The sequence below is a fragment of the Salmo salar genome, chromosome 11, assembly GCF_965601325.2.
Source record: "Salmo salar chromosome 11, fSalSal1, whole genome shotgun sequence".
Classification (NCBI taxonomy): domain Eukaryota; kingdom Metazoa; phylum Chordata; class Actinopteri; order Salmoniformes; family Salmonidae; genus Salmo; species Salmo salar.
Genome location: NC_138301.1, coordinates 73,471,071 through 73,496,949, shown reverse-complemented (window position 1 = coordinate 73,496,949; position 25,879 = coordinate 73,471,071). Strand labels below are relative to the sequence as shown.

The window sequence follows — 25,879 nt, the reverse complement described above, 5'->3', positions numbered from 1 at the left end:
GTAGACCCATCAGTCTTCTCCATGGATGGTAGGGTAGAGATATCAGCCTTCTCCATGGGTGGTAGGGTAGACCCATCAGACTCCTCCATGGATGGTAGGGTAGACCCATCAGTCTCCTCCATGGATGGTGGGTAGACCCATCAGTCTCCTCCATGGATGGTAGGGTAGACATATCAGCCTTCTTCATTGACGGTAGGGTAGACATATCAGCCTTCTCCATGGATGGTAGGGTAGACATATCAGCCTTCTCCATGGATGGTAGGGTAGAACCCATCAGTCTCCTCCATGGATGGTAGGGTACACATATCAGCCTTCTCCATGGATGGTAGGGTAGACCCATCAGACTCCTCCATGGATGGTAGGGTAGCCCCATCAGTCTCCTCCATGGAATGGTAGGGTAGACCAATCAGTCTCCTCCATGGATGGTAGGTTAGACATATCAGCCTTCTCCATGGATGGTAGGGTAGACATATCAGTCTCCTCCATGGATGGTAGGGTAGACATATCAGCCTTCTCCATGGATGGTAGGGTAGACATATCAGTCTCCTCCATGGATGGTAGGGTAGACATATCTGTCTCCTCCATGGATGGTAGGATAGACATATCAGTCTCCTCCATGGATGGTAGGGTAGACCCATCAGACTCCTCAATGGATGGTAGGGTAGACACATCAGTCTCCTCCATGGATGGTAGGGTAGACCCATCAGTCTCCTCCGTGGATGGTAGGGTAGACCTATCAGTCTTCTCCATGGATGGTAGGGTAGACATATCAGCCTTCTCCATGGATGGTAGGGTAGACATATCAGTCTCCTCCATGGATGGTAGGGTAGACCGATCAGTCTCCTCCATGGATAGCAGGGTAGACACATCAGTCTCCTCCATGGATGGTAGGGTAGACATATCAGCCTTCTCCATGGATGGTAGGGTAGACATATCAGTCTCCTCCATGGATGGTAGGGTTGACATATCAATCTCCTCCATGAATGGTAGGGTAGACCCATCAGTCTCCTCCATGGATGGTAGGGTAGACCCATCAGTCTCCTCCATGGATGGTAGGGTAGACCCATCAGGCTCCTCCATGGATGGTAGGGTATACCCATCATTCTCCTCCATGGATGGTAGGGTAAACATATCAGTCTCCTCCATGGATGTTAGGGTAGAGATATCAGCCTTCTCCATGGATGGTAGGGTACACATATCAGTCTCCTCCATGGATGGTAGGGTTGACATATCAGTCTCCTCCATGGATGGTAGGGTAGACATATCAGTCTCCTCCATGGATGGTAGGGTAGACCCATCAGTCTCCTACATGGATGGTAGGGTAGACCCATCAGTCTCCTCCATGGATGGTAGGGTCACCCATCAGTCTCCTCCATGGATGGTAGGGTAGACATATCAGCCTTCTCCACCGATGGTTGGGTAGACATATCAGTCTCCTCCATGGATGGTAGGGAAGACATATCAGTCTGCTCCATGGATGGTAGAGTAGACATATCAGTCTCCTCCATGGATGGTAGGGTACACATATCAGCCTTCTCCATGGATGGTAGGGTAGACCCATCAGTCTCCTCCATGGATGGTAGGGTAGACATATCAGCCTTCTCCATTGACGGTAGGGTAGACATATCAGCCTTCTCCATGGATGGTAGGGTAGAACCCATCAGTCTCCTCCATGGATGGTAGGGTAGACATATCAGCCTCCTCCATGGATGGTAGGGTAGACCCATCAGACTCCTCCATGGATGGTAGGGTAGCCCCATCAGTCTCCTCCATGGAATGGTAGGGTAGACCAATCAGTCTCCTCCATGGATGGTAGGGTAGACATATCAGCCTTCTCCATGGATGGTAGGGTAGACATATCACTCTCCTCCATGGATGGTAGGGTAGACATATCAGCCTTCTCCATGGATAGTAGGGTAGACATATCAGTCTCCTCCATGGATGGTAGGGTAGACATATCTGTCTACTCCATGGATGGTAGGGTAGACATATCAGTCTCCTCCATGGATGGTAGGGTAGACCCATCAGACTCCTCAATGGATGGTAGGGTAGACCCATCAGTCTCCTCCATGGATGGTAGGGTAGACCCATCAGTCTCCTCCATGGATGGTAGGGTAGACATATCAGTCTTCTCCATGGATGGTAGGGTAGACATATCAGTCTCCTCCATGGATGGTAGGGTAGACATATCCCCCTCCTCCATTGATGGTAGGGTAGACCCATCAGGCTCCTCCATGGATGGTAGGGTAGACCCATCAGTCTTCTCCATGGATGGTAGGGTTGACATATCAGCCTTCTCCATGGATGGTAGGGTAGACATATCAGCCTTCTCCATGGATGGTAGGGTAGACATATCAGCCTTCTCCATGGATGGTAGGGTAGACATATCACTCTCCTCCATGGATGGTAGGGTAGACATATCAGCCTTCTCCATGGATAGTAGGGTAGACATATCAGTCTCCTCCATGGATGGTAGGGTAGACATATCTGTCTACTCCATGGATGGTAGGGTAGACATATCAGTCTCCTCCATGGATGGTAGGGTAGACCCATCAGACTCCTCAATGGATGGTAGGGTAGACCCATCAGTCTCCTCCATGGATGGTAGGGTAGACCCATCAGTCTCCTCCATGGATGGTAGGGTAGACATATCAGTCTTCTCCATGGATGGTAGGGTAGACATATCAGTCTCCTCCATGGATGGTAGGGTAGACATATCCCCCTCCTCCATTGATGGTAGGGTAGACCCATCAGGCTCCTCCATGGATGGTAGGGTAGACCCATCAGTTTTCTCCATGGATGGTAGGGTTGACATATCAGCCTTCTCCATGGATGGTAGGGTAGACATATCAGCCTTCTCCATGGATGGTAGGGTAGACATATCAGCCTTCTCCATTGACGGTAGGGTAGACATATCAGCCTTCTCCATGGATGGTAGGGTAGACATATCAGCCTTCTCCATGGATGGTAGGGTAGAACCCATCAGGCTCCTCCATGGATGGTAGGGTAGACATATCAGCCTTCTCCATGGATGGTAGGGTAGACCCATCAGACTCCTCCATGGATGGTAGGGTAGCCCCATCAGTCTCCTCCATGGATGGCAGGGTAGACCCATCAGTCTCCTCCATGGATGGTAGGGTAGACATATCAGCCTTCTCCATGGATGGTAGGGTAGACATATCAGTCTCCTCCATGGATGGTAGGGTAGACATATCAGCCTTCTCCATGGATGGTAGGGTAGACATATCAGTCTCCTCCATGGATGGTAGGGTAGACATATCAGCCTTCTCCATTGACGGTAGGGTAGACATATCAGCCTTCTCCATGGATGGTAGGGTAGAACCCATCAGTCTCCTCCATGGATGGTAGGGTAGACATATCAGCCTCCTCCATGGATGGTAGGGTAGACCCATCAGACTCCTCCATGGATGGTAGGGTAGCCCCATCAGTCTCCTCCATGGAATGGTAGGGTAGACCAATCAGTCTCCTCCATGGATGGTAGGGTAGACATATCAGCCTTCTCCATGGATGGTAGGGTAGACATATCACTCTCCTCCATGGATGGTAGGGTAGACATATCAGCCTTCTCCATGGATAGTAGGGTAGACATATCAGTCTCCTCCATGGATGGTAGGGTAGACATATCTGTCTACTCCATGGATGGTAGGGTAGACATATCAGTCTCCTCCATGGATGGTAGGGTAGACCCATCAGACTCCTCAATGGATGGTAGGGTAGACCCATCAGTCTCCTCCATGGATGGTAGGGTAGACCCATCAGTCTCCTCCATGGATGGTAGGGTAGACATATCAGTCTTCTCCATGGATGGTAGGGTAGACATATCAGTCTCCTCCATGGATGGTAGGGTAGATATATCCCCCTCCTCCATTGATGGTAGGGTAGACCCATCAGGCTCCTCCATGGATGGTAGGGTAGACCCATCAGTCTTCTCCATGGATGGTAGGGTTGACATATCAGACTTCTCCATGGATGGTAGGGTAGACATATCAGCCTTCTCCATGGATGGTAGGGTAGACATATCAGCCTTCTCCATGGATGGTAGGGTAGACATATCACTCTCCTCCATGGATGGTAGGGTAGACATATCAGCCTTCTCCATGGATAGTAGGGTAGACATATCAGTCTCCTCCATGGATGGTAGGGTAGACATATCTGTCTACTCCATGGATGGTAGGGTAGACATATCAGTCTCCTGCATGGATGGTAGGGTAGACCCATCAGACTCCTCAATGGATGGTAGGGTAGACCCATCAGGCTCCTCCATGGATGGTAGGGTATACCCATCATTCTCCTCCATGGATGGTAGGGTAAACATATCAGTCTCCTCCATGGATGTTAGGGTAGAGATATCAGCCTTCTCCATGGATGGTAGGGTACACATATCAGTCTCCTCCATGGATGGTAGGGTTGACATATCAGTCTCCTCCATGGATGGTAGGGTAGACATATCAGTCTCCTCCATGGATGGTAGGGTAGACCCATCAGTCTCCTACATGGATGGTAGGGTAGACCCATCAGTCTCCTACATGGATGGTAGGGTCACCCATCAGTCTCCTCCATGGATGGTAGGGTAGACATATCAGCCTTCTCCACCGATGGTTGGGTAGACATATCAGTCTCCTCCATGGATGGTAGGGAAGACATATCAGTCTGCTCCATGGATGGTAGAGTAGACATATCAGTCTCCTCCATGGATGGTAGGGTACACATATCAGCCTTCTCCATGGATGGTAGGGTAGACCCATCAGTCTCCTCCATGGATGGTAGGGTAGACATATCAGCCTTCTCCATTGACGGTAGGGTAGACATATCAGCCTTCTCCATGGATGGTAGGGTAGAACCCATCAGTCTCCTCCATGGATGGTAGGGTAGACATATCAGCCTCCTCCATGGATGGTAGGGTAGACCCATCAGACTCCTCCATGGATGGTAGGGTAGCCCCATCAGTCTCCTCCATGGAATGGTAGGGTAGACCAATCAGTCTCCTCCATGGATGGTAGGGTAGACATATCAGCCTTCTCCATGGATGGTAGGGTAGACATATCACTCTCCTCCATGGATGGTAGGGTAGACATATCAGCCTTCTCCATGGATAGTAGGGTAGACATATCAGTCTCCTCCATGGATGGTAGGGTAGACATATCTGTCTACTCCATGGATGGTAGGGTAGACATATCACTCTCCTCCATGGATGGTAGGGTAGACATATCAGCCTTCTCCATGGATAGTAGGGTAGACATATCAGTCTCCTCCATGGATGGTAGGGTAGACATATCTGTCTACTCCATGGATGGTAGGGTAGACATATCAGTCTCCTGCATGGATGGTAGGGTAGACCCATCAGACTCCTCAATGGATGGTAGGGTAGACCCATCAGGCTCCTCCATGGATGGTAGGGTATACCCATCATTCTCCTCCATGGATGGTAGGGTAAACATATCAGTCTCCTCCATGGATGTTAGGGTAGAGATATCAGCCTTCTCCATGGATGGTAGGGTACACATATCAGTCTCCTCCATGGATGGTAGGGTTGACATATCAGTCTCCTCCATGGATGGTAGGGTAGACATATCAGTCTCCTCCATGGATGGTAGGGTAGACCCATCAGTCTCCTACATGGATGGTAGGGTAGACCCATCAGTCTCCTACATGGATGGTAGGGTCACCCATCAGTCTCCTCCATGGATGGTAGGGTAGACATATCAGCCTTCTCCACCGATGGTTGGGTAGACATATCAGTCTCCTCCATGGATGGTAGGGAAGACATATCAGTCTGCTCCATGGATGGTAGAGTAGACATATCAGTCTCCTCCATGGATGGTAGGGTACACATATCAGCCTTCTCCATGGATGGTAGGGTAGACCCATCAGTCTCCTCCATGGATGGTAGGGTAGACATATCAGCCTTCTCCATTGACGGTAGGGTAGACATATCAGCCTTCTCCATGGATGGTAGGGTAGAACCCATCAGTCTCCTCCATGGATGGTAGGGTAGACATATCAGCCTCCTCCATGGATGGTAGGGTAGACCCATCAGACTCCTCCATGGATGGTAGGGTAGCCCCATCAGTCTCCTCCATGGAATGGTAGGGTAGACCAATCAGTCTCCTCCATGGATGGTAGGGTAGACATATCAGCCTTCTCCATGGATGGTAGGGTAGACATATCACTCTCCTCCATGGATGGTAGGGTAGACATATCAGCCTTCTCCATGGATAGTAGGGTAGACATATCAGTCTCCTCCATGGATGGTAGGGTAGACATATCTGTCTACTCCATGGATGGTAGGGTAGACATATCAGTCTCCAACATGGATGGTAGGGTAGACCCATCAGACTCCTCAATGGATGGTAGGGTAGACCCATCAGTCTCCTCCATGGATGGTAGGGTAGACCCATCAGTCTCCTCCATGGATGGTAGGGTAGACATATCAGTCTTCTCCATGGATGGTAGGGTAGACATATCAGTCTCCTCCATGGATGGTAGGGTAGACATATCCCCCTCCTCCATTGATGGTAGGGTAGACCCATCAGGCTCCTCCATGGATGGTAGGGTAGACCCATCAGTCTTCTCCATGGATGGTAGGGTTGACATATCAGCCTTCTCCATGGATGGTAGGGTAGACATATCAGCCTTCTCCATGGATGGTAGGGTAGACATATCAGCCTTCTCCATGGATGGTAGGGTAGACATATCACTCTCCTCCATGGATGGTAGGGTAGACATATCAGCCTTCTCCATGGATAGTAGGGTAGACATATCAGTCTCCTCCATGGATGGTAGGGTAGACATATCTGTCTACTCCATGGATGGTAGGGTAGACATATCAGTCTCCTCCATGGATGGTAGGGTAGACCCATCAGACTCCTCAATGGATGGTAGGGTAGACCAATCAGTCTCCTCCATGGATGGTAGGGTAGACCCATCAGTCTCCTCCATGGATGGTAGGGTAGACATATCAGTCTTCTCCATGGATGGTAGGGTAGACATATCAGTCTCCTCCATGGATGGTAGGGTAGACATATCCCCCTCCTCCATTGATGGTAGGGTAGACCCATCAGGCTCCTCCATGGATGGTAGGGTAGACCCATCAGTTTTCTCCATGGATGGTAGGGTTGACATATCAGCCTTCTCCATGGATGGTAGGGTAGACATATCAGCCTTCTCCATGGATGGTAGGGTAGACATATCAGCCTTCTCCATTGACGGTAGGGTAGACATATCAGCCTTCTCCATGGATGGTAGGGTAGACATATCAGCCTTCTCCATGGATGGTAGGGTAGAACCCATCAGGCTCCTCCATGGATGGTAGGGTAGACATATCAGCCTTCTCCATGGATGGTAGGGTAGACCCATCAGACTCCTCCATGGATGGTAGGGTAGCCCCATCAGTCTCCTCCATGGATGGCAGGGTAGACCCATCAGTCTCCTCCATGGATGGTAGGGTAGACATATCAGCCTTCTCCATGGATGGTAGGGTAGACATATCAGTCTCCTCCATGGATGGTAGGGTAGACATATCAGCCTTCTCCATGGATGGTAGGGTAGACATATCAGTCTCCTCCATGGATGGTAGGGTAGACATATCAACCTTCTCCATTGACGGTAGGGTAGACATATCAGCCTTCTCCATGGATGGTAGGGTAGAACCCATCAGTCTCCTCCATGGATGGTAGGGTAGACATATCAGCCTCCTCCATGGATGGTAGGGTAGACCCATCAGACTCCTCCATGGATGGTAGGGTAGCCCCATCAGTCTCCTCCATGGAATGGTAGGGTAGACCAATCAGTCTCCTCCATGGATGGTAGGGTAGACATATCAGCCTTCTCCATGGATGGTAGGGTAGACATATCACTCTCTTCCATGGATGGTAGGGTAGACATATCAGCCTTCTCCATGGATAGTAGGGTAGACATATCAGTCTCCTCCATGGATGGTAGGGTAGACATATCTGTCTACTCCATGGATGGTAGGGTAGACATATCAGTCTCCTCCATGGATGGTAGGGTAGACCCATCAGACTCCTCAATGGATGGTAGGGTAGACCCATCAGTCTCCTCCATGGATGGTAGGGTAGACCCATCAGTCTCCTCCATGGATGGTAGGGTAGACATATCAGTCTTCTCCATGGATGGTAGGGTAGACATATCAGTCTCCTCCATGGATGGTAGGGTAGATATATCCCCCTCCTCCATTGATGGTAGGGTAGACCCATCAGGCTCCTCCATGGATGGTAGGGTAGACCCATCAGTCTTCTCCATGGATGGTAGGGTTGACATATCAGCCTTCTCCATGGATGGTAGGGTAGACATATCAGCCTTCTCCATGGATGGTAGGGTAGACATATCAGCCTTCTCCATGGATGGTAGGGTAGACATATCACTCTCCTCCATGGATGGTAGGGTAGACATATCAGCCTTCTCCATGGATAGTAGGGTAGACATATCAGTCTCCTCCATGGATGGTAGGGTAGACATATCTGTCTACTCCATGGATGGTAGGGTAGACATATCAGTCTCCTGCATGGATGGTAGGGTAGACCCATCAGACTCCTCAATGGATGGTAGGGTAGACCCATCAGTCTCCTCCATGGATGGTAGGGTAGACCCATCAGTCTCCTCCATGGATGGTAGGGTAGACATATCAGTCTTCTCCATGGATGGTAGGGTAGACATATCAGTCTCCTCCATGGATGGTAGGGTAGACATATCCCCCTCCTCCATTGATGGTAGGGTAGACCCATCAGGCTCCTCCATGGATGGTAGGGTAGACCCATCAGTCTTCTCCATGGATGGTAGGGTTGACATATCAGCCTTCTCCATGGATGGTAGGGTAGACATATCAGCCTTCTCCATGGATGGTAGGGTAGACATATCAGCCTTCTCCATTGACGGTAGGGTAGACATATCAGCCTTCTCCATGGATGGTAGGGTAGACATATCAGCCTTCTCCATGGATGGTAGGGTAGAACCCATCAGACTCCTCCATGGATGGTAGGGTAGACATATCAGCCTTCTCCATGGATGGTAGGGTAGACCCATCAGACTCCTCCATGGATGGTAGGGTAGCCCCATCAGTCTCCTCCATGGATGGCAGGGTAGACCCATCAGTCTCCTCCATGGATGGTAGGGTAGACATATCAGCCTTCTCCATGGATGGTAGGGTGGACATATCAGTCTCCTCCATGGATGGTAGGGTAGACATATCAGCCTTCTCCATGGATGGTAGGGTAGACATATCAGTCTCCTCCATGGATGGTAGGGTAGACATATCAGTCTCCTCCATGGATGGTAGGGTAGACCCATCAGACTCCTCAATGGATGGTAGGGTAGACCCATCAGTCTCCTCCATGGATGGTAGGGTAGACCCATCAGTCTCCTCCATGGATGGTAGGGTAGACATATCAGTCTTCTCCATGGATGGTAGGGTAGACATGTCAGTCTCCTCCATGGATGGTAGGGTAGACCCCTCAGTCTCCTCCATGGATGGTAGGGTAGACCCATCAGTCTCCTCCATTGATGGTAGGGTAGACCCATCAGTCTCCTCCATGGATGGTAGGGTTGACATATCAGCCTTCTCCATTGACGGTAGGGTAGACATATCAGCCTTCTCCATGGATGGTAGGGTAGAACCCATCAGTCTCCTCCATGGATGGTAGGGTAGACATATCAGCCTCCTCCATGGATGGTAGGGTAGACCCATCAGACTCCTCCATGGATGGTAGGGTAGCCCCATCAGTTTCCTCCATGGAATGGTAGGGTAGACCAATCAGTCTCCTCCATGGATGGTAGGGTAGACATATCAGCCTTCTCCATGGATGGTAGGGTAGACATATCACTCTCCTCCATGGATGGTAGGGTAGACATATCAGCCTTCTCCATGGATAGTAGGGTAGACATATCAGTCTCCTCCATGGATGGTAGGGTAGACATATCTGTCTACTCCATGGATGGTAGGTTAGACATATCAGTCTCCTCCATGGATGGTAGGGTAGACCCATCAGACTCCTCAATGGATGGTAGGGTAGACCCATCAGTCTCCTCCATGGATGGTAGGGTAGACCCATCAGTCTCCTCCATGGATGGTAGGGTAGACATATCAGTCTTCTCCATGGATGGTAGGGTAGACATATCAGTCTCCTCCATGGATGGTAGGGTAGATATATCCCCCTCCTCCATTGATGGTAGGGTAGACCCATCAGGCTCCTCCATGGATGGTAGGGTAGACCCATCAGTCTTCTCCATGGATGGTAGGGTTGACATATCAGCCTTCTCCATGGATGGTAGGGTAGACATATCAGCCTTCTCCATGGATGGTAGGGTAGACATATCAGCCTTCTCCATGGATGGTAGGGTAGACATATCACTCTCCTCCATGGATGGTAGGGTAGACATATCAGCCTTCTCCATGGATAGTAGGGTAGACATATCAGTCTCCTCCATGGATGGTAGGGTAGACATATCTGTCTACTCCATGGATGGTAGGGTAGACATATCAGTCTCCTCCATGGATGGTAGGGTAGACCCATCAGACTCCTCAATGGATGGTAGGGTAGACCCATCAGTCTCCTCCATGGATGGTAGGGTAGACCCATCAGTCTCCTCCATGGATGGTAGGGTAGACATATCAGTCTTCTCCATGGATGGTAGGGTAGACATATCAGTCTCCTCCATGGATGGTAGGGTAGACATATCCCCCTCCTCCATTGATGGTAGGGTAGACCCATCAGGCTCCTCCATGGATGGTAGGGTAGACCCATCAGTCTTCTCCATGGATGGTAGGGTTGACATATCAGCCTTCTCCATGGATGGTAGGGTAGACATATCAGCCTTCTCCATGGATGGTAGGGTAGACATATCAGCCTTCTCCATTGACGGTAGGGTAGACATATCAGCCTTCTCCATGGATGGTAGGGTAGACATATCAGCCTTCTCCATGGATGGTAGGGTAGAACCCATCAGGCTCCTCCATGGATGGTAGGGTAGACATATCAGCCTTCTCCATGGATGGTAGGGTAGACCCATCAGACTCCTCCATGGATGGTAGGGTAGCCCCATCAGTCTCCTCCATGGATGGCAGGGTAGACCCATCAGTCTCCTCCATGGATGGTAGGGTAGACATATCAGCCTTCTCCATGGATGGTAGGGTAGACATATCAGTCTCCTCCATGGATGGTAGGGTAGACATATCAGCCTTCTCCATGGATGGTAGGGTAGACATATCAGTCTCCTCCATGGATGGTAGGGTAGACCCATCAGACTCCTCAATGGATGGTAGGGTAGACCCATCAGTCTCCTCCATGGATGGTAGGGTAGACCCATCAGTCTCCTCCATGGATGGTAGGGTAGACATATCAGTCTTCTCCATGGATGGTAGGGTAGACATGTCAGTCTCCTCCATGGATGGTAGGGTAGACCCCTCAGTCTCCTCCATGGATGGTAGGGTAGACCCATCAGTCTCCTCCATGGATGGTAGGGTAGACCCATCAGTCTCCTCCATGGATGGTAGGGTTGACATATCAGCCTTCTCCATTGACGGTAGGGTAGACATATCAGCCTTCTCCATGGATGGTAGGGTAGAACCCATCAGTCTCCTCCATGGATGGTAGGGTAGACATATCAGCCTCCTCCATGGATGGTAGGGTAGACCCATCAGACTCCTCCATGGATGGTAGGGTAGCCCCATCAGTTTCCTCCATGGAATGGTAGGGTAGACCAATCAGTCTCCTCCATGGATGGTAGGGTAGACATATCAGCCTTCTCCATGGATGGTAGGGTAGACATATCACTCTCCTCCATGGATGGTAGGGTAGACATATCAGCCTTCTCCATGGATAGTAGGGTAGACATATCAGTCTCCTCCATGGATGGTAGGGTAGACATATCTGTCTACTCCATGGATGGTAGGTTAGACATATCAGTCTCCTCCATGGATGGTAGGGTAGACCCATCAGACTCCTCAATGGATGGTAGGGTAGACCCATCAGTCTCCTCCATGGATGGTAGGGTAGACCCATCAGTCTCCTCCATGGATGGTAGGGTAGACATATCAGTCTTCTCCATGGATGGTAGGGTAGACATATCAGTCTCCTCCATGGATGGTAGGGTAGATATATCCCCCTCCTCCATTGATGGTAGGGTAGACCCATCAGGCTCCTCCATGGATGGTAGGGTAGACCCATCAGTCTTCTCCATGGATGGTAGGGTTGACATATCAGCCTTCTCCATGGATGGTAGGGTAGACATATCAGCCTTCTCCATGGATGGTAGGGTAGACATATCAGCCTTCTCCATGGATGGTAGGGTAGACATATCACTCTCCTCCATGGATGGTAGGGTAGACATATCAGCCTTCTCCATGGATAGTAGGGTAGACCCATCAGTCTCCTCCATGGATGGTAGGGTAGACATATCTGTCTACTCCATGGATGGTAGGGTAGACATATCAGTCTCCTCCATGGATGGTAGGGTAGACCCATCAGACTCCTCAATGGATGGTAGGGTAGACCCATCAGTCTCCTCCATGGATGGTAGGGTAGACCCATCAGTCTCCTCCATGGATGGTAGGGTAGACATATCAGTCTTCTCCATGGATGGTAGGGTAGACATATCAGTCTCCTCCATGGATGGTAGGGTAGACATATCCCCCTCCTCCATTGATGGTAGGGTAGACCCATCAGGCTCCTCCATGGATGGTAGGGTAGACCCATCAGTCTTCTCCATGGATGGTAGGGTTGACATATCAGCCTTCTCCATGGATGGTAGGGTAGACATATCAGCCTTCTCCATGGATGGTAGGGTAGACATATCAGCCTTCTCCATTGACGGTAGGGTAGACATATCAGCCTTCTCCATGGATGGTAGGGTAGACATATCAGCCTTCTCCATGGATGGTAGGGTAGAACCCATCAGGCTCCTCCATGGATGGTAGGGTAGACATATCAGCCTTCTCCATGGATGGTAGGGTAGACCCATCAGACTCCTCCATGGATGGTAGGGTAGCCCCATCAGTCTCCTCCATGGATGGCAGGGTAGACCCATCAGTCTCCTCCATGGATGGTAGGGTAGACATATCAGCCTTCTCCATGGATGGTAGGGTAGACATATCAGTCTCCTCCATGGATGGTAGGGTAGACATATCAGCCTTCTCCATGGATGGTAGGGTAGACATATCAGTCTCCTCCATGGATGGTAGGGTAGACATATCAGTCTCCTCCATGGATGGTAGGGTAGACCCATCAGACTCCTCAATGGATGGTAGGGTAGACCCATCAGTCTCCTCCATGGATGGTAGGGTAGACCCATCAGTCTCCTCCATGGATGGTAGGGTAGACATATCAGTCTTCTCCATGGATGGTAGGGTAGACATGTCAGTCTCCTCCATGGATGGTAGGGTAGACCCCTCAGTCTCCTCCATGGATGGTAGGGTAGACCCATCAGTCTCCTCCATTGATGGTAGGGTAGACCCATCAGTCTCCTCCATGGATGGTAGGGTTGACATATCAGCCTTCTCCATTGACGGTAGGGTAGACATATCAGCCTTCTCCATGGATGGTAGGGTAGAACCCATCAGTCTCCTCCATGGATGGTAGGGTAGACATATCAGCCTCCTCCATGGATGGTAGGGTAGACCCATCAGACTCCTCCATGGATGGTAGGGTAGCCCCATCAGTTTCCTCCATGGAATGGTAGGGTAGACCAATCAGTCTCCTCCATGGATGGTAGGGTAGACATATCAGCCTTCTCCATGGATGGTAGGGTAGACATATCACTCTCCTCCATGGATGGTAGGGTAGACATATCAGCCTTCTCCATGGATAGTAGGGTAGACATATCAGTCTCCTCCATGGATGGTAGGGTAGACATATCTGTCTACTCCATGGATGGTAGGTTAGACATATCAGTCTCCTCCATGGATGGTAGGGTAGACCCATCAGACTCCTCAATGGATGGTAGGGTAGACCCATCAGTCTCCATGGATGGTAGGGTAGACCCATCAGTCTCCTCCATGGATGGTAGGGTAGACATATCAGTCTTCTCCATGGATGGTAGGGTAGACATATCAGTCTCCTCCATGGATGGTAGGGTAGATATATCCCCCTCCTCCATTGATGGTAGGGTAGACCCATCAGGCTCCTCCATGGATGGTAGGGTAGACCCATCAGTCTTCTCCATGGATGGTAGGGTTGACATATCAGCCTTCTCCATGGATGGTAGGGTAGACATATCAGCCTTCTCCATGGATGGTAGGGTAGACATATCAGCCTTCTCCATGGATGGTAGGGTAGACATATCACTCTCCTCCATGGATGGTAGGGTAGACATATCAGCCTTCTCCATGGATAGTAGGGTAGACATATCAGTCTCCTCCATGGATGGTAGGGTAGACATATCTGTCTACTCCATGGATGGTAGGGTAGACATATCAGTCTCCTCCATGGATGGTAGGGTAGACCCATCAGACTCCTCAATGGATGGTAGGGTAGACCCATCAGTCTCCTCCATGGATGGTAGGGTAGACCCATCAGTCTCCTCCATGGATGGTAGGGTAGACATATCAGTCTTCTCCATGGATGGTAGGGTAGACATATCAGTCTCCTCCATGGATGGTAGGGTAGACATATCCCCCTCCTCCATTGATGGTAGGGTAGACCCATCAGGCTCCTCCATGGATGGTAGGGTAGACCCATCAGTCTTCTCCATGGATGGTAGGGTTGACATATCAGCCTTCTCCATGGATGGTAGGGTAGACATATCAGCCTTCTCCATGGATGGTAGGGTAGACATATCAGCCTTCTCCATTGACGGTAGGGTAGACATATCAGCCTTCTCCATGGATGGTAGGGTAGACATATCAGCCTTCTCCATGGATGGTAGGGTAGAACCCATCAGGCTCCTCCATGGATGGTAGGGTAGACATATCAGCCTTCTCCATGGATGGTAGGGTAGACCCATCAGACTCCTCCATGGATGGTAGGGTAGCCCCATCAGTCTCCTCCATGGATGGCAGGGTAGACCCATCAGTCTCCTCCATGGATGGTAGGGTAGACATATCAGCCTTCTCCATGGATGGTAGGGTAGACATATCAGTCTCCTCCATGGATGGTAGGGTAGACATATCAGCCTTCTCCATGGATGGTAGGGTAGACATATCAGTCTCCTCCATGGATGGTAGGGTAGACATATCAGTCTCCTCCATGGATGGTAGGGTAGACCCATCAGACTCCTCAATGGATGGTAGGGTAGACCCATCAGTCTCCTCCATGGATGGTAGGGTAGACCCATCAGTCTCCTCCATGGATGGTAGGGTAGACATATCAGTCTTCTCCATGGATGGTAGGGTAGACATGTCAGTCTCCTCCATGGATGGTAGGGTAGACCCCTCAGTCTCCTCCATGGATGGTAGGGTAGACCCATCAGTCTCCTCCATTGATGGTAGGGTAGACCCATCAGTCTCCTCCATGGATGGTAGGGTTGACATATCAGCCTTCTCCATTGACGGTAGGGTAGACATATCAGCCTTCTCCATGGATGGTAGGGTAGAACCCATCAGTCTCCTCCATGGATGGTAGGGTAGACATATCAGCCTCCTCCATGGATGGTAGGGTAGACCCATCAGACTCCTCCATGGATGGTAGGGTAGCCCCATCAGTTTCCTCCATGGAATGGTAGGGTAGACCAATCAGTCTCCTCCATGGATGGTAGGGTAGACATATCAGCCTTCTCCATGGATGGTAGGGTAGACATATCACTCTCCTCCATGGATGGTAGGGTAGACATATCAGCCTTCTCCATGGATAGTAGGGTAGACATATCAGTCTCCTCCATGGATGGTAGGGTAGACATATCTGTCTACTCCATGGATGGTAGGTTAGACATATCAGTCTCCTCCATGGATGGTAGGGTAGACCCATCAGACTCCTCAATGGATGGTAGGGTAGACCCATCAGTCTCCTCCATGGATGGTAGGGTAGACCCATCAGTCTCCTCCATGGATGGTAGGGTAGACATATCAGTCTTCTCCATGGATGGTAGGGTAGACATATCAGTCTCCTCCATGGATGGTAGGGTAGATATATCCCCCTCCTCCATTGATGGTAGGGTAGACCCATCAGGCTCCTCCATGGATGGTAGGGTAGACCCATCAGTCTTCTCCATGGATGGTAGGGTTGACATATCAGCCTTCTCCATGGATGGTAGGGTAGACATATCAGCCTTCTCCATGGATGGTAGGGTAGACATATCAGCCTTCTCCATGGATGGTAGGGTAGACATATCACTCTCCTCCATGGATGGTAGGGTAGACATATCAGCCTTCTCCATGGATAGTAGGGTAGACATATCAGCCTTCTCCATGGATGGTAGGGTAGACATATCAGTCTCCTCCATGGATGGTAGGGTAGACATGTCAGCCTTCTCCATGGATGGTAGGGTAGACATATCAGCCTTCTCCATGGATGGTAAGGTAGACATATCAGTCTCCTCCATGGGTGGTAGGGTAGACATATCAGTCTCCTCCATGCATGGTAGAGTAGACATATCAGTCTTGTTGTTCTTGTTCTTCTTCAGACGTTCATTTGTCCCAAAAACAAGAATAAGGAACTTGTCAGCACTGTACTGTTGTTGTCCAGGGTCGGTCCTGGTGTCTGGGGCGTATGATAGACTGACTGTAGACCTGTTGTTGTCCAGGGTCGGTCCTGGTGTCTGGGGCGTATGATAGACTGACTGTAGTTCTGTTGTTGTCCAGGGTCGGTCCTGGTGTCTGGGGCGTATGATAGACTGACTGTAGTTCTGATGTTGTCCAGGGTCGGTCCTGGTGTCTGGGGCGTATGATAGAACAGTGGCTGTGTGGAACATGGAGACCCTCTGCAAGACCCTGGAGTTGAAGGTAGCTTTATGCTGTATCCTACTGCAGAAACATTTTAAGGCAAACAGGTGTGCGTGTGTGTGTGTGTGTGCGTGTGCGTGTGTGCGAGTGTGCGTGTGTGTGTTTCAAACAGGTGTGTCTGTGTGTGTGTGTGTGTGTGTGTGTGTGTGTGTGTGTGTGTGTGTGTGTGTGTGTGTGTGTGTGTGTGTGCTTGCGTGTGTGTGTGTGTTTCAAACAGGTGTGTGTGTGTGCCCTCATGTGTGTGGTTTTGCTTACCCTAGGGACATGCGGATTGGGTGACAGATGTGGCAATCAGTGCTGAGAAAAAATGGGTGGCCTCCGCTTCCAAGGTACAAACACACACACACACCTCAAGGTCATGTCCCTGTAGGTCACAGTTAATATACACCTCAATGTCATGTCCCTGTAGGTCACAGTTAATATACACCTCAATGTCATGTCCCTGTAGGTCACAGTTAATATACACCTCAATGTCATGTCCTATCCCTGTAGGTCACAGTTAATATACACCTCAATGTCATGTCCCTGTAGGTCACAGTTAATATACACCTCAATGGCATGTCCTATCCCTGTAGGTCACAGTTAATATACACCTCAATGTCATGTCCCTGTAGGTCACAGTTAATATACACCTCAATGTCATGTCCCCGTAGGTCACAGTTAATATACACCTCAATGTCATGTCCCTGTAGGCCACAGTTAATATACACCTCGATGTCATGTCCCTGTAGGTCACAGTTAATACACACCTCAATGTCATGTCCCTGTAGGTCACAGTTAATATACACCTCAATGTCATGTCCCTGTAGGTCACAGTTAATACACACCTCAATGTCATGTCATGTCCCTGTAGGTCACAGTTAATACACACCTCAATGTCATGTCCCTGTAGGTCACAGTTAATATACACCTCAATGTCATGTCCCTGTAGGTCACAGTTAATATACACCTCAATGTCCTATCCCTGTAGGTCACAGTTAATATACACCTCAATGTCATGTCATGTCCCCGTAGGTCACAGTTAATATACACCTCAATGTCATGTCCCTGTAGGTCACAGTTAATACACACCTCAATGTCATGTCCCTGTAGGTCACAGTTAATATACACCTCAATGTCATGTCCCTGTAGGTCACATTTAATACACACCTCAATGTCATGTCATGTCCCTGTAGGTCACAGTTAATACACACCTCAATGTCATGTCCCTGTAGGTCACAGTTAATATACACCTCAATGTCATGTCCCTGTAGGTCACAGTTAATATACACCTCAATGTCATGTCATGTCCCCGTAGGTCACAGTTAATATACACCTCAATGTCATGTCCTATCCCTGTAGGTCACAGAATATTTCCCATTTTTACCATTCCATTTTGCATCATCATAAACATTGCTCTGTGTACCTTTGAAGGACACCACTGTCAGGTTGTGGAATATGGAACACTCTGAAGAGATACCTGCTGTTATTGAGACCAGGAAGGCTCAGGGAATGGGCTATCACATCCTCCAGGTTGGTAATGGGCTATCGCATCCTCCAGGTTGGTAATGGGCTATCATATCCTCCAGGTTGGTAATGGGCTATCATATCCTCCAGGTTGGTAATGGCTATCATATCCTCCAGGGTGGTAATGGGCTATCATATCCTCCAGGTTGGTATTGGGCTATCATATCCCCCAGGTTGGTAATGGGCTATCATATCCTCCAGGTTGGTAATGGGCTAACCATATCTTCTAGGTTGGTAATGAGCTATCATATCCTCCAGGTTGGTAATGGGCTATCATATCCTGCAGGTTGGTAATGGGCTAACCATATCTTCTAGGTTGGTAATGAGCTATCATATCCTCCAGGTTGGTAATGGGCTATCATATCCTCCAGGTTGGTAATGGGCTATCATATCCTCCAGCTTGGTAATGGGCTATCATATCCTCCAGGTTGGTAATGGGCTACCATATCCTCCAGGTTGGTAATGAGCTATCATATCCTCCAGGTTGGTAATGGGCTATCATATCCTCCAGGTTGGTAATGGGCTATCATATCCTCCAGGTTGGTAATGCTACCACAGACTTCTACCTTGTAGATCAGCATTATATGTAGAGACCCGATCCTAGATCACCACTCCGACCCTGAGACTGATCCTAGACCACCACTCCTACCCTGTTACCTGATCCTAGACCACCTCTCCTACCCTGTTGCCTGATCCTAGATCACCACTCCTACCCTGAGACCTGATCCTAGACCTGATCTTAGACCTGATCCTAGTCCACCACTCCTACCCTGAGACCTGATCCTAGATCACCACGCCTACCCTGAGGCCTGATCCTAGACCACCACTCCTACCCTGTTAACTGATCCTAGACCACCACTCCTACCCTGAGCCCTGATCCTAGACCACCCTCCTACCCTGAGACCTGATCCTATACCACCACTCCTACCCTGTTGCCTGATCCTAGATTACCACTCCTACCCTAGACCACCACTCCTACCCTGAGAACCTGATCCTAGACCACTACTCCTATCCTAGACCACCCCTCCTACCCTGAGACCTGATCCTAGACCACCACTCCTATCCTAGACCACCACTCCTACCCTGAGAACCTGATCCTAGACCACCGCTCTACCCTGAGTCCTGATCCTAGACCACCACTCCTACCCTGAGACCTGATCCTAAACCTGATTCTAGACCACCAATCCTACCCTGTAACCAGATCCTAGACCATCACCCCTACCCTGAGACCTGATCCTAGATCACCACTCCTACCCTGAGTCCTGATCCTAGACCACCAGTCCTACCCTGAAACCTGATCCTAGACCACCACTCCTACCCTGAGACCTGATCCTAGATCACCACGCCTACCCTGAGACCTGATCCTAGACCTGATGTTAGACCTGATCCTAGTCCACCACTCCTACCCTGAGACCTGATCCTAGATCACCACGCCTACCCTGAGGGCTGATCCTAGACCACCACTCCTACCCTGAGGACTGATCCTAGACCACCACACCCTACCCTGAGTCCTGATCCTAGACCACCACTCCTACCCTGAGACTTGATCCTAGACCACCACACCCTACCCTGAGCCCTGATCCTAGACCACCACTCCTACCCTGAGACCTGATCCTAGACCACCAATCCTACCCTGTTACCTGATCCTAGATCAGCACTCCTACCCTGTTACCTGATCCTAGACCACTACTCCTACCCTGTTACCTGATCCTAGATCAGCACTCCTACCCTGAGACCTGATCCTAGACCACCACATCTACCCTGAGATACTTTGTGAATAAGGAAGATTATTTTGGTGACACTGTTTTGTTGAACCTAATCCAGTCTTGTCTTTCAGTGTGAGGAGTGTGGAAAGGCTTTCTCCATTTCCCGACTGGAGAACTCAGACTTGGTCACAAAGTGTGTGTTCTGCCGATTGAAGACAGAAACCAGATCCCATCTTCAACCTCCTCCTCTGTTGTCCAGTGTTCTGCCGATTGAAGACAGAAACCAGATCCCATCTACAACCTCCTCCTCTGTTGTCTAGTGTTCTGCCTTATTGAAGACAGAAACCAGATCCCATCTACAACCTCCTCCTCTGTTAACTAGTGCTCTGCCTTATTGAAGACAGAAACCAGATCCTATCTACAACCCCTCCTCCTCTGTTGTCTAGTGTTCTGCCTTATTGAAGACAGAAACCAGATCCCATCTACAACCTCCTCCTCTGTTGTCTAGGAATTGAATGTATTATTTCCTAATGCTTGTACGTTACTGTATATAACTTAAGTCCTGTGTTTATTGAGTACCGTATCCTGTTAAAACTGTATTTGATAATTGATTTTGTCATAAAATAACTAAAGTATCAGTGCATTGCTGTGCTACGAGACATTCTAGGTTCGAGTCCGGGGCCTGGGGACCCATGGGGCGGCGCACAATTGGCCCAGCGTCGTCCGGGTCCGGGGAGGGTTTGACCGGCAGGGATGTCCTTGTCCCATCGTGCATTAGCGACTCCTGCGGCGGGCCGGGCGCAGTCTTCGCATGACACGGTAGCCAGGTGTGCGGTGTTTCCTTCTGACACGTTGGTGAGGCTGGCTTCCGGGTTAAGTGGGCGTTGTGTCAAGAAGCAGTGTGGCTTGGGTTGGGGTCGTGTTTCAGAGGACACACGGCTCTCGACCTTCGCCTCTCCTGAGTCCGTACGGGAGTTGCAACGATGGGACAAGACTGTAACTACCAATTGGATACCACGAAAAAGGGGTAAAAAAAAGAATAATAAAATAAAATAGAAAATAACTAAAGATTCTATCTATTGTGAGTCTTTCTCTGTGGTGAACACACACCTGGAGTCTAGGACAGCTATGGTAGAGAACACACCTGGAGTCTAGGACAGCTATGGTAGAGAATACACCTGGAGTCTAGGAGAGCTATGGTAGAGAACACACCTGGAGTCTAGGACAGCTATGGTAGAGAACACACCTGGAGTCTAGGACAGCTATGGTAGAGAACACACCTGGAGTCTAGGACAGCTATGGTAGAGAACACACCTGGAGTCTAGGACAGCTATGGCTGTAGAAACATGAGACCCTAAAACATTTGGTCTCGCTGTAGAGACATGAGACCCTAAAACCTTTGGTCTCGCTGTAGAAACATGAGACCCCAAAACCTTTGGCCTCGCTGTAGAGACATGAGACCCCAAAACCTTTGGCCTCACTGTAGAAACATGAGACCCCAAAACCTTTGGTCTCGCTGTAGAAACATGAGACCCTAAAACCTTTGGTCTCCCTGTAGAAACATGAGACCCCAAAACCTTTGCTTATTGAACTGCAAAGGAGAGAAATTCCTAAAAGTCACAATGAACAGAAGAGGAAACCAAGTCCACTGGTGGAACCCTGCTGCTAATATAGGGGCTGGCCCAGCAGGACCACTGGTAGAACCCTGCTGCTAATATAGGGGCTGGCCCAGCAGGACCACTGGTAGAACCCTGCTGTTAATATAGGGGCTGGTCCAGCAGGACCACTGGTAGAACCCTGCTGTTAATATAGGGGCTGTCACAGGATCCAACGAAAGTGGCGCCCCTCCTCGGTAGTACCACATCGGGCCATTATGAGTACCTCGTCATGCCGTATGGGTTAAAGAACGCTCCCGCTGTCTTCCAATCCTTTGTGGACGAGGTCCTTAGGGACATGCTCGGGCAGGGTGTGGTGGTGTACATCGATGACATCCTGATCTGTTCCGCCACACGCGCCGAGCATGTGTCCCTGGTGCGTAAAGTGCTTGGGCGGCTGCTGGAGCATAACCTATACGTCAAGGCTGAGAAATGTGAGTTCTTCAAACGAGCCGTCTCATTTCTAGGATATCGCATTTCCACCTCGGGGGTGGAGGTGGAGTGTGACCGCGTGACGGCTGTGCATAATTGGCCAACCCCAGCCACTGTGAAGGAGGTGCAGCGGTTCTTGGGGTTCGCTAATTATTATCGGCGGTTTATCCGGGGTTTTGGCCAGGTGGCAGCTCCCATTACCTCACTGATGAAGGGGGGGCCGGTGCGGCTACGATGGTCAGCAGAGGCGGACAGAGCCTTCCATCGTCTGAAGGTTCTGTTTACCAATGCACCTGTCCTGGCGCATCCGGACCCCTCTTTGCCATTCATAGTGGAGGTGGACGCGTCCGAGGCTGGGGTAGGAGCTGTGCTATCGCAGCACTCGGGCGTTCCTCCGAAGCTCCGCCCATGTGCGTTCTTTTCTAAGAAGCTGAGCCCGGCGGAGCGCAACTATGATGTGGGGGACCGGGAGCTGTTAGCCGTGGTCAGGGCTTTGACGGTGTGGAGACATTGGCTTGAGGGGGCACGTCACCCTTTTCTCATCTGGACCGACCACCGTAACCTGGAGTATATTCGGGCAGCGAGGAGACTTAATCCCCATCAGGCAAGGTGGGCCATGTTTTTTACGAGGTTTAACTTTACCCTCTCGTACATTCCAGGTTCCCGGAACCGGAAGGCTGACGCACTGTCGCGTCTCTACGACACCGAGGAGCGGACCATCGATCCTACTCCCATACTTCCCGCCTCCTGTCTGGTGGCACCGGTGGTATGGGAGGTGGATGCGGACATCGAGCGGGCGGGTCGGTCAGAACCCACTCCACCGCAGTGTCCCGTGGGTCTGAAATACGTTCCGCTTGGTGTTCGCGATCGCCTGATCCGATGGTCCCATACTCTACCCTCCTCGGGTCAACCTGGGGTGGAACGGACAGTGCGGGGCCTGAAGGGAAGGTACTGGTGGCCCACCTTGGCTGAGGATGTTCGGCGTTATGTCTCTTCCTGTTCGGTGTGCGCTCAGTGTAAGGCTCCTAGGCACCTACCTCGAGGGAAATTACAGCCCCTCCCCGTTCCACAACGGCCCTGGACTCACCTTTCGGTGGATTTCCTTACGGATCTCCCGCTGTTAATATAGGGGCTGGCCCAGCAGGACCACTGGTAGAACCCTGCTGTTAATATAGGGGCTGGCCCAGCAGGACCACTGGTAGAACCCTAGGCAATAACTTAACCTTGGTAACGTTCACAGAATGATTTTAGATTTTTAGTGGTAATTAAATATAATTTCTTTAGAATGTATCTGAATGAAAATTCCTATAAATAGTTTTTTACCAGCTCCGTATATTCTGGAGTCAAATTGAGAAAAGAAGAACCCGCGCTGCGGCAGCACGACACCCCAGATCAGAGTATATTTATTACTTTCATATTATTCTATTTCTTCCTCTGCATTGTTGGGAAGAGCCGTAAAGCACTTCACTGTTACTCACCTGTTGTTTACGAAGCATGACACAAATACATTTTGATTTGACACACAAGGTTGACCGAACACCACTTGTCCGAGCGTGTAAATGTTTGAAATGTAAACTATGGGATTAATATTGATTAATTGATGTTCTGCAATGAAGCTCACTTGAGTAATTAACTAAAGACACAACACCGTCTGAGATGTAAATTACCGATTTAACATTGTATTATCCACTCATTATCGATGTTTGCGATGTAAATGATTGAAATATAAAGCCTTTTTTCACTTGGACATTCACCGGCGCCGTGGCTTAGTTGGTTAAAGCGCCTGTCTAGTAAACAGGAGATCCTGAGTTCGAATCTCAGCGGAGCCTTTTGTGAACTTTAAAAGCCAAGGCACCAACAGGCTTAAATTTAATTTTTACATCTACCTATTTTGAGATTTTTTGGGGGGGCATTTTGGTCAATTTAATATTAGTATTTTCTAAAAGTAAACATAAAAATGTATATTTTCTTTAGTTTCCCATACTACCATCATCCACATTTTTTTTATTAAAATGGAAATTCATCAATAATTTCAAAGCTCACTACATACAATTACACATAATGTAAAAGCCCATTTCATAGTGAATGTTTCAAACTGGACAATCTATAGTAATTTACTTTGAATAGATGGTGACTGGGTCTAAACGAGAAGTTTGTTAGTCTAAATTCAGTGTACTTGTCTTTAACATACATTTCCTGAAAGTCAGACTCCCTTATATCTAACCACAAGCCAACACAGACTCCCTTATATCTTCCCACAAGCCAACACAGACTCCCTTATATCTTCCCAGAAGCCAATACAGACTCCCTTATATCTTCCCACAAGCCAACACAGACTCCCTTATATCTTCCCACAAGCCAACATAGAGTCCCTTATATCTTCCCACAAGCCAATACAGACTCCCTTATATCTTCCCACAAACCAAAACAGACTCCCCCCCATTTTGTTTCTCATCTTCAGAACCATCTGTATTCTCCACATGTTGTGTGGGATATACTTAGATATATTATCCAGATTTACCATCTGCATTCTCCACATGTTGTGTGGGTTATACTTAGATATATTCTCCAGACTTACCATCTGCATTCTCCACATGTTGTGTGGGTTATACTGAGATATATTCTCCAGACTTACCATCTGCATTCTCCACATGTTGTGTGGGTTATACTGAGATATATTCCTCCAGATTTACCATCTGCATTCTCTACATGTTGTGTGGGTTATACTGAGATATATTCTCCAGACTTACCATCTGCATTCTCCACATGTTGTGTGGGTTATACTGAGATATATTCTCCAGATTTGCCCAGAGAGAATCGTTTATAGGTTGTTCATTTTTTATTCTAAATAACATTTTCGTTGGAAAAATTGCGCCAAAAATATACATTTAACGTTACATGACTTGTATTTTACAGACATAAATATGAAGAGAAAAAAAAAGTATTTATCCGCTATCTTCTCTGGATAAGACAGGTGTTGGAGTGTCTTAAAATGAAACGAACATTTTTAGGCTGACTGCACAGTTTCCAGAAACATTTATTTGCGCGATATGCAAATATTGCATATTTAACGTTATATCGCCTCATTTTGCATATTTTAATCAAATATTTCAGAAAAGTTGTAATACGAAAAAAGTATTATGTTTGTGTCAATATTCAACTGGTAAAACCTGATGGTGATATGATGAAGGTAAAAAAAACAACCTTTCGAAAATATGGTGCCTGTCCTCAGAGGGTCACATTTTGTTAACAGTAAAGATATTCACCCTTTTATTTCCTGCATGACCCGGCGGCGCTGTGGCTTAGTTGGTTAAAGCGCCTGTCTAGTAAACAGGAGATCCTGAGTTCGAATCTCAGCAGTGCCTTTTTGTTTTTCTTACGTACCCACCACCTCTTTCTCAAGGATCTCTATGCTTTGATAACGGTGACGACAAGGATACCTCCCTGCCCTTCCCGAAATCCAACCATAATGATATGTTGTAGAAAATTACACGGGCCAGCATTTTAGTAACTAATTAAACCGAATTTAAGTTAAACAGGGAGAATACCAAGAGAGTATTCAAATCAAATCAAATGTTATTTGTCACATGCTGAATACAACAGGTGTAGACCTTACAGTGAAATGTTTTACTTACAAACCCTTAACCAACAATGTAGTTAAGTAAAAAATA

General features: G+C 48.9%; 1 protein-coding gene and 2 non-coding genes across 3 annotated transcripts in view; all 3 read left to right on the top strand.

Moving 5' to 3' along the window:
* Positions 1–21,319, top strand: part of LOC106562075 (WD repeat-containing protein 88) — a 113,360-nt gene extending 92,041 nt beyond the window's left edge. Inside the window, exons 8-11 of the mRNA XM_045689776.2 lie at positions 16,827–16,909; positions 17,170–17,238; positions 18,323–18,421; positions 20,253–21,319. Coding sequence (XP_045545732.1) covers positions 16,827–16,909; positions 17,170–17,238; positions 18,323–18,421; positions 20,253–20,441 — 440 coding nt within the window. The 3' untranslated portion in view covers positions 20,442–21,319. The remainder of the gene's footprint in view (positions 1–16,826; positions 16,910–17,169; positions 17,239–18,322; positions 18,422–20,252) is intronic.
* Positions 21,320–23,963: 2,644 nt separating this feature from the next.
* trnat-agu (transfer RNA threonine (anticodon AGU)) lies at positions 23,964–24,037 on the top strand. The gene has a single exon. It is a non-coding gene; the product is annotated as a tRNA-Thr (tRNA).
* Positions 24,038–25,499: 1,462 nt separating this feature from the next.
* On the top strand, positions 25,500–25,573 carry trnat-agu (transfer RNA threonine (anticodon AGU)). The gene has a single exon. It is a non-coding gene; the product is annotated as a tRNA-Thr (tRNA).
* The last annotated feature ends 306 nt before the right edge of the window (positions 25,574–25,879 follow it).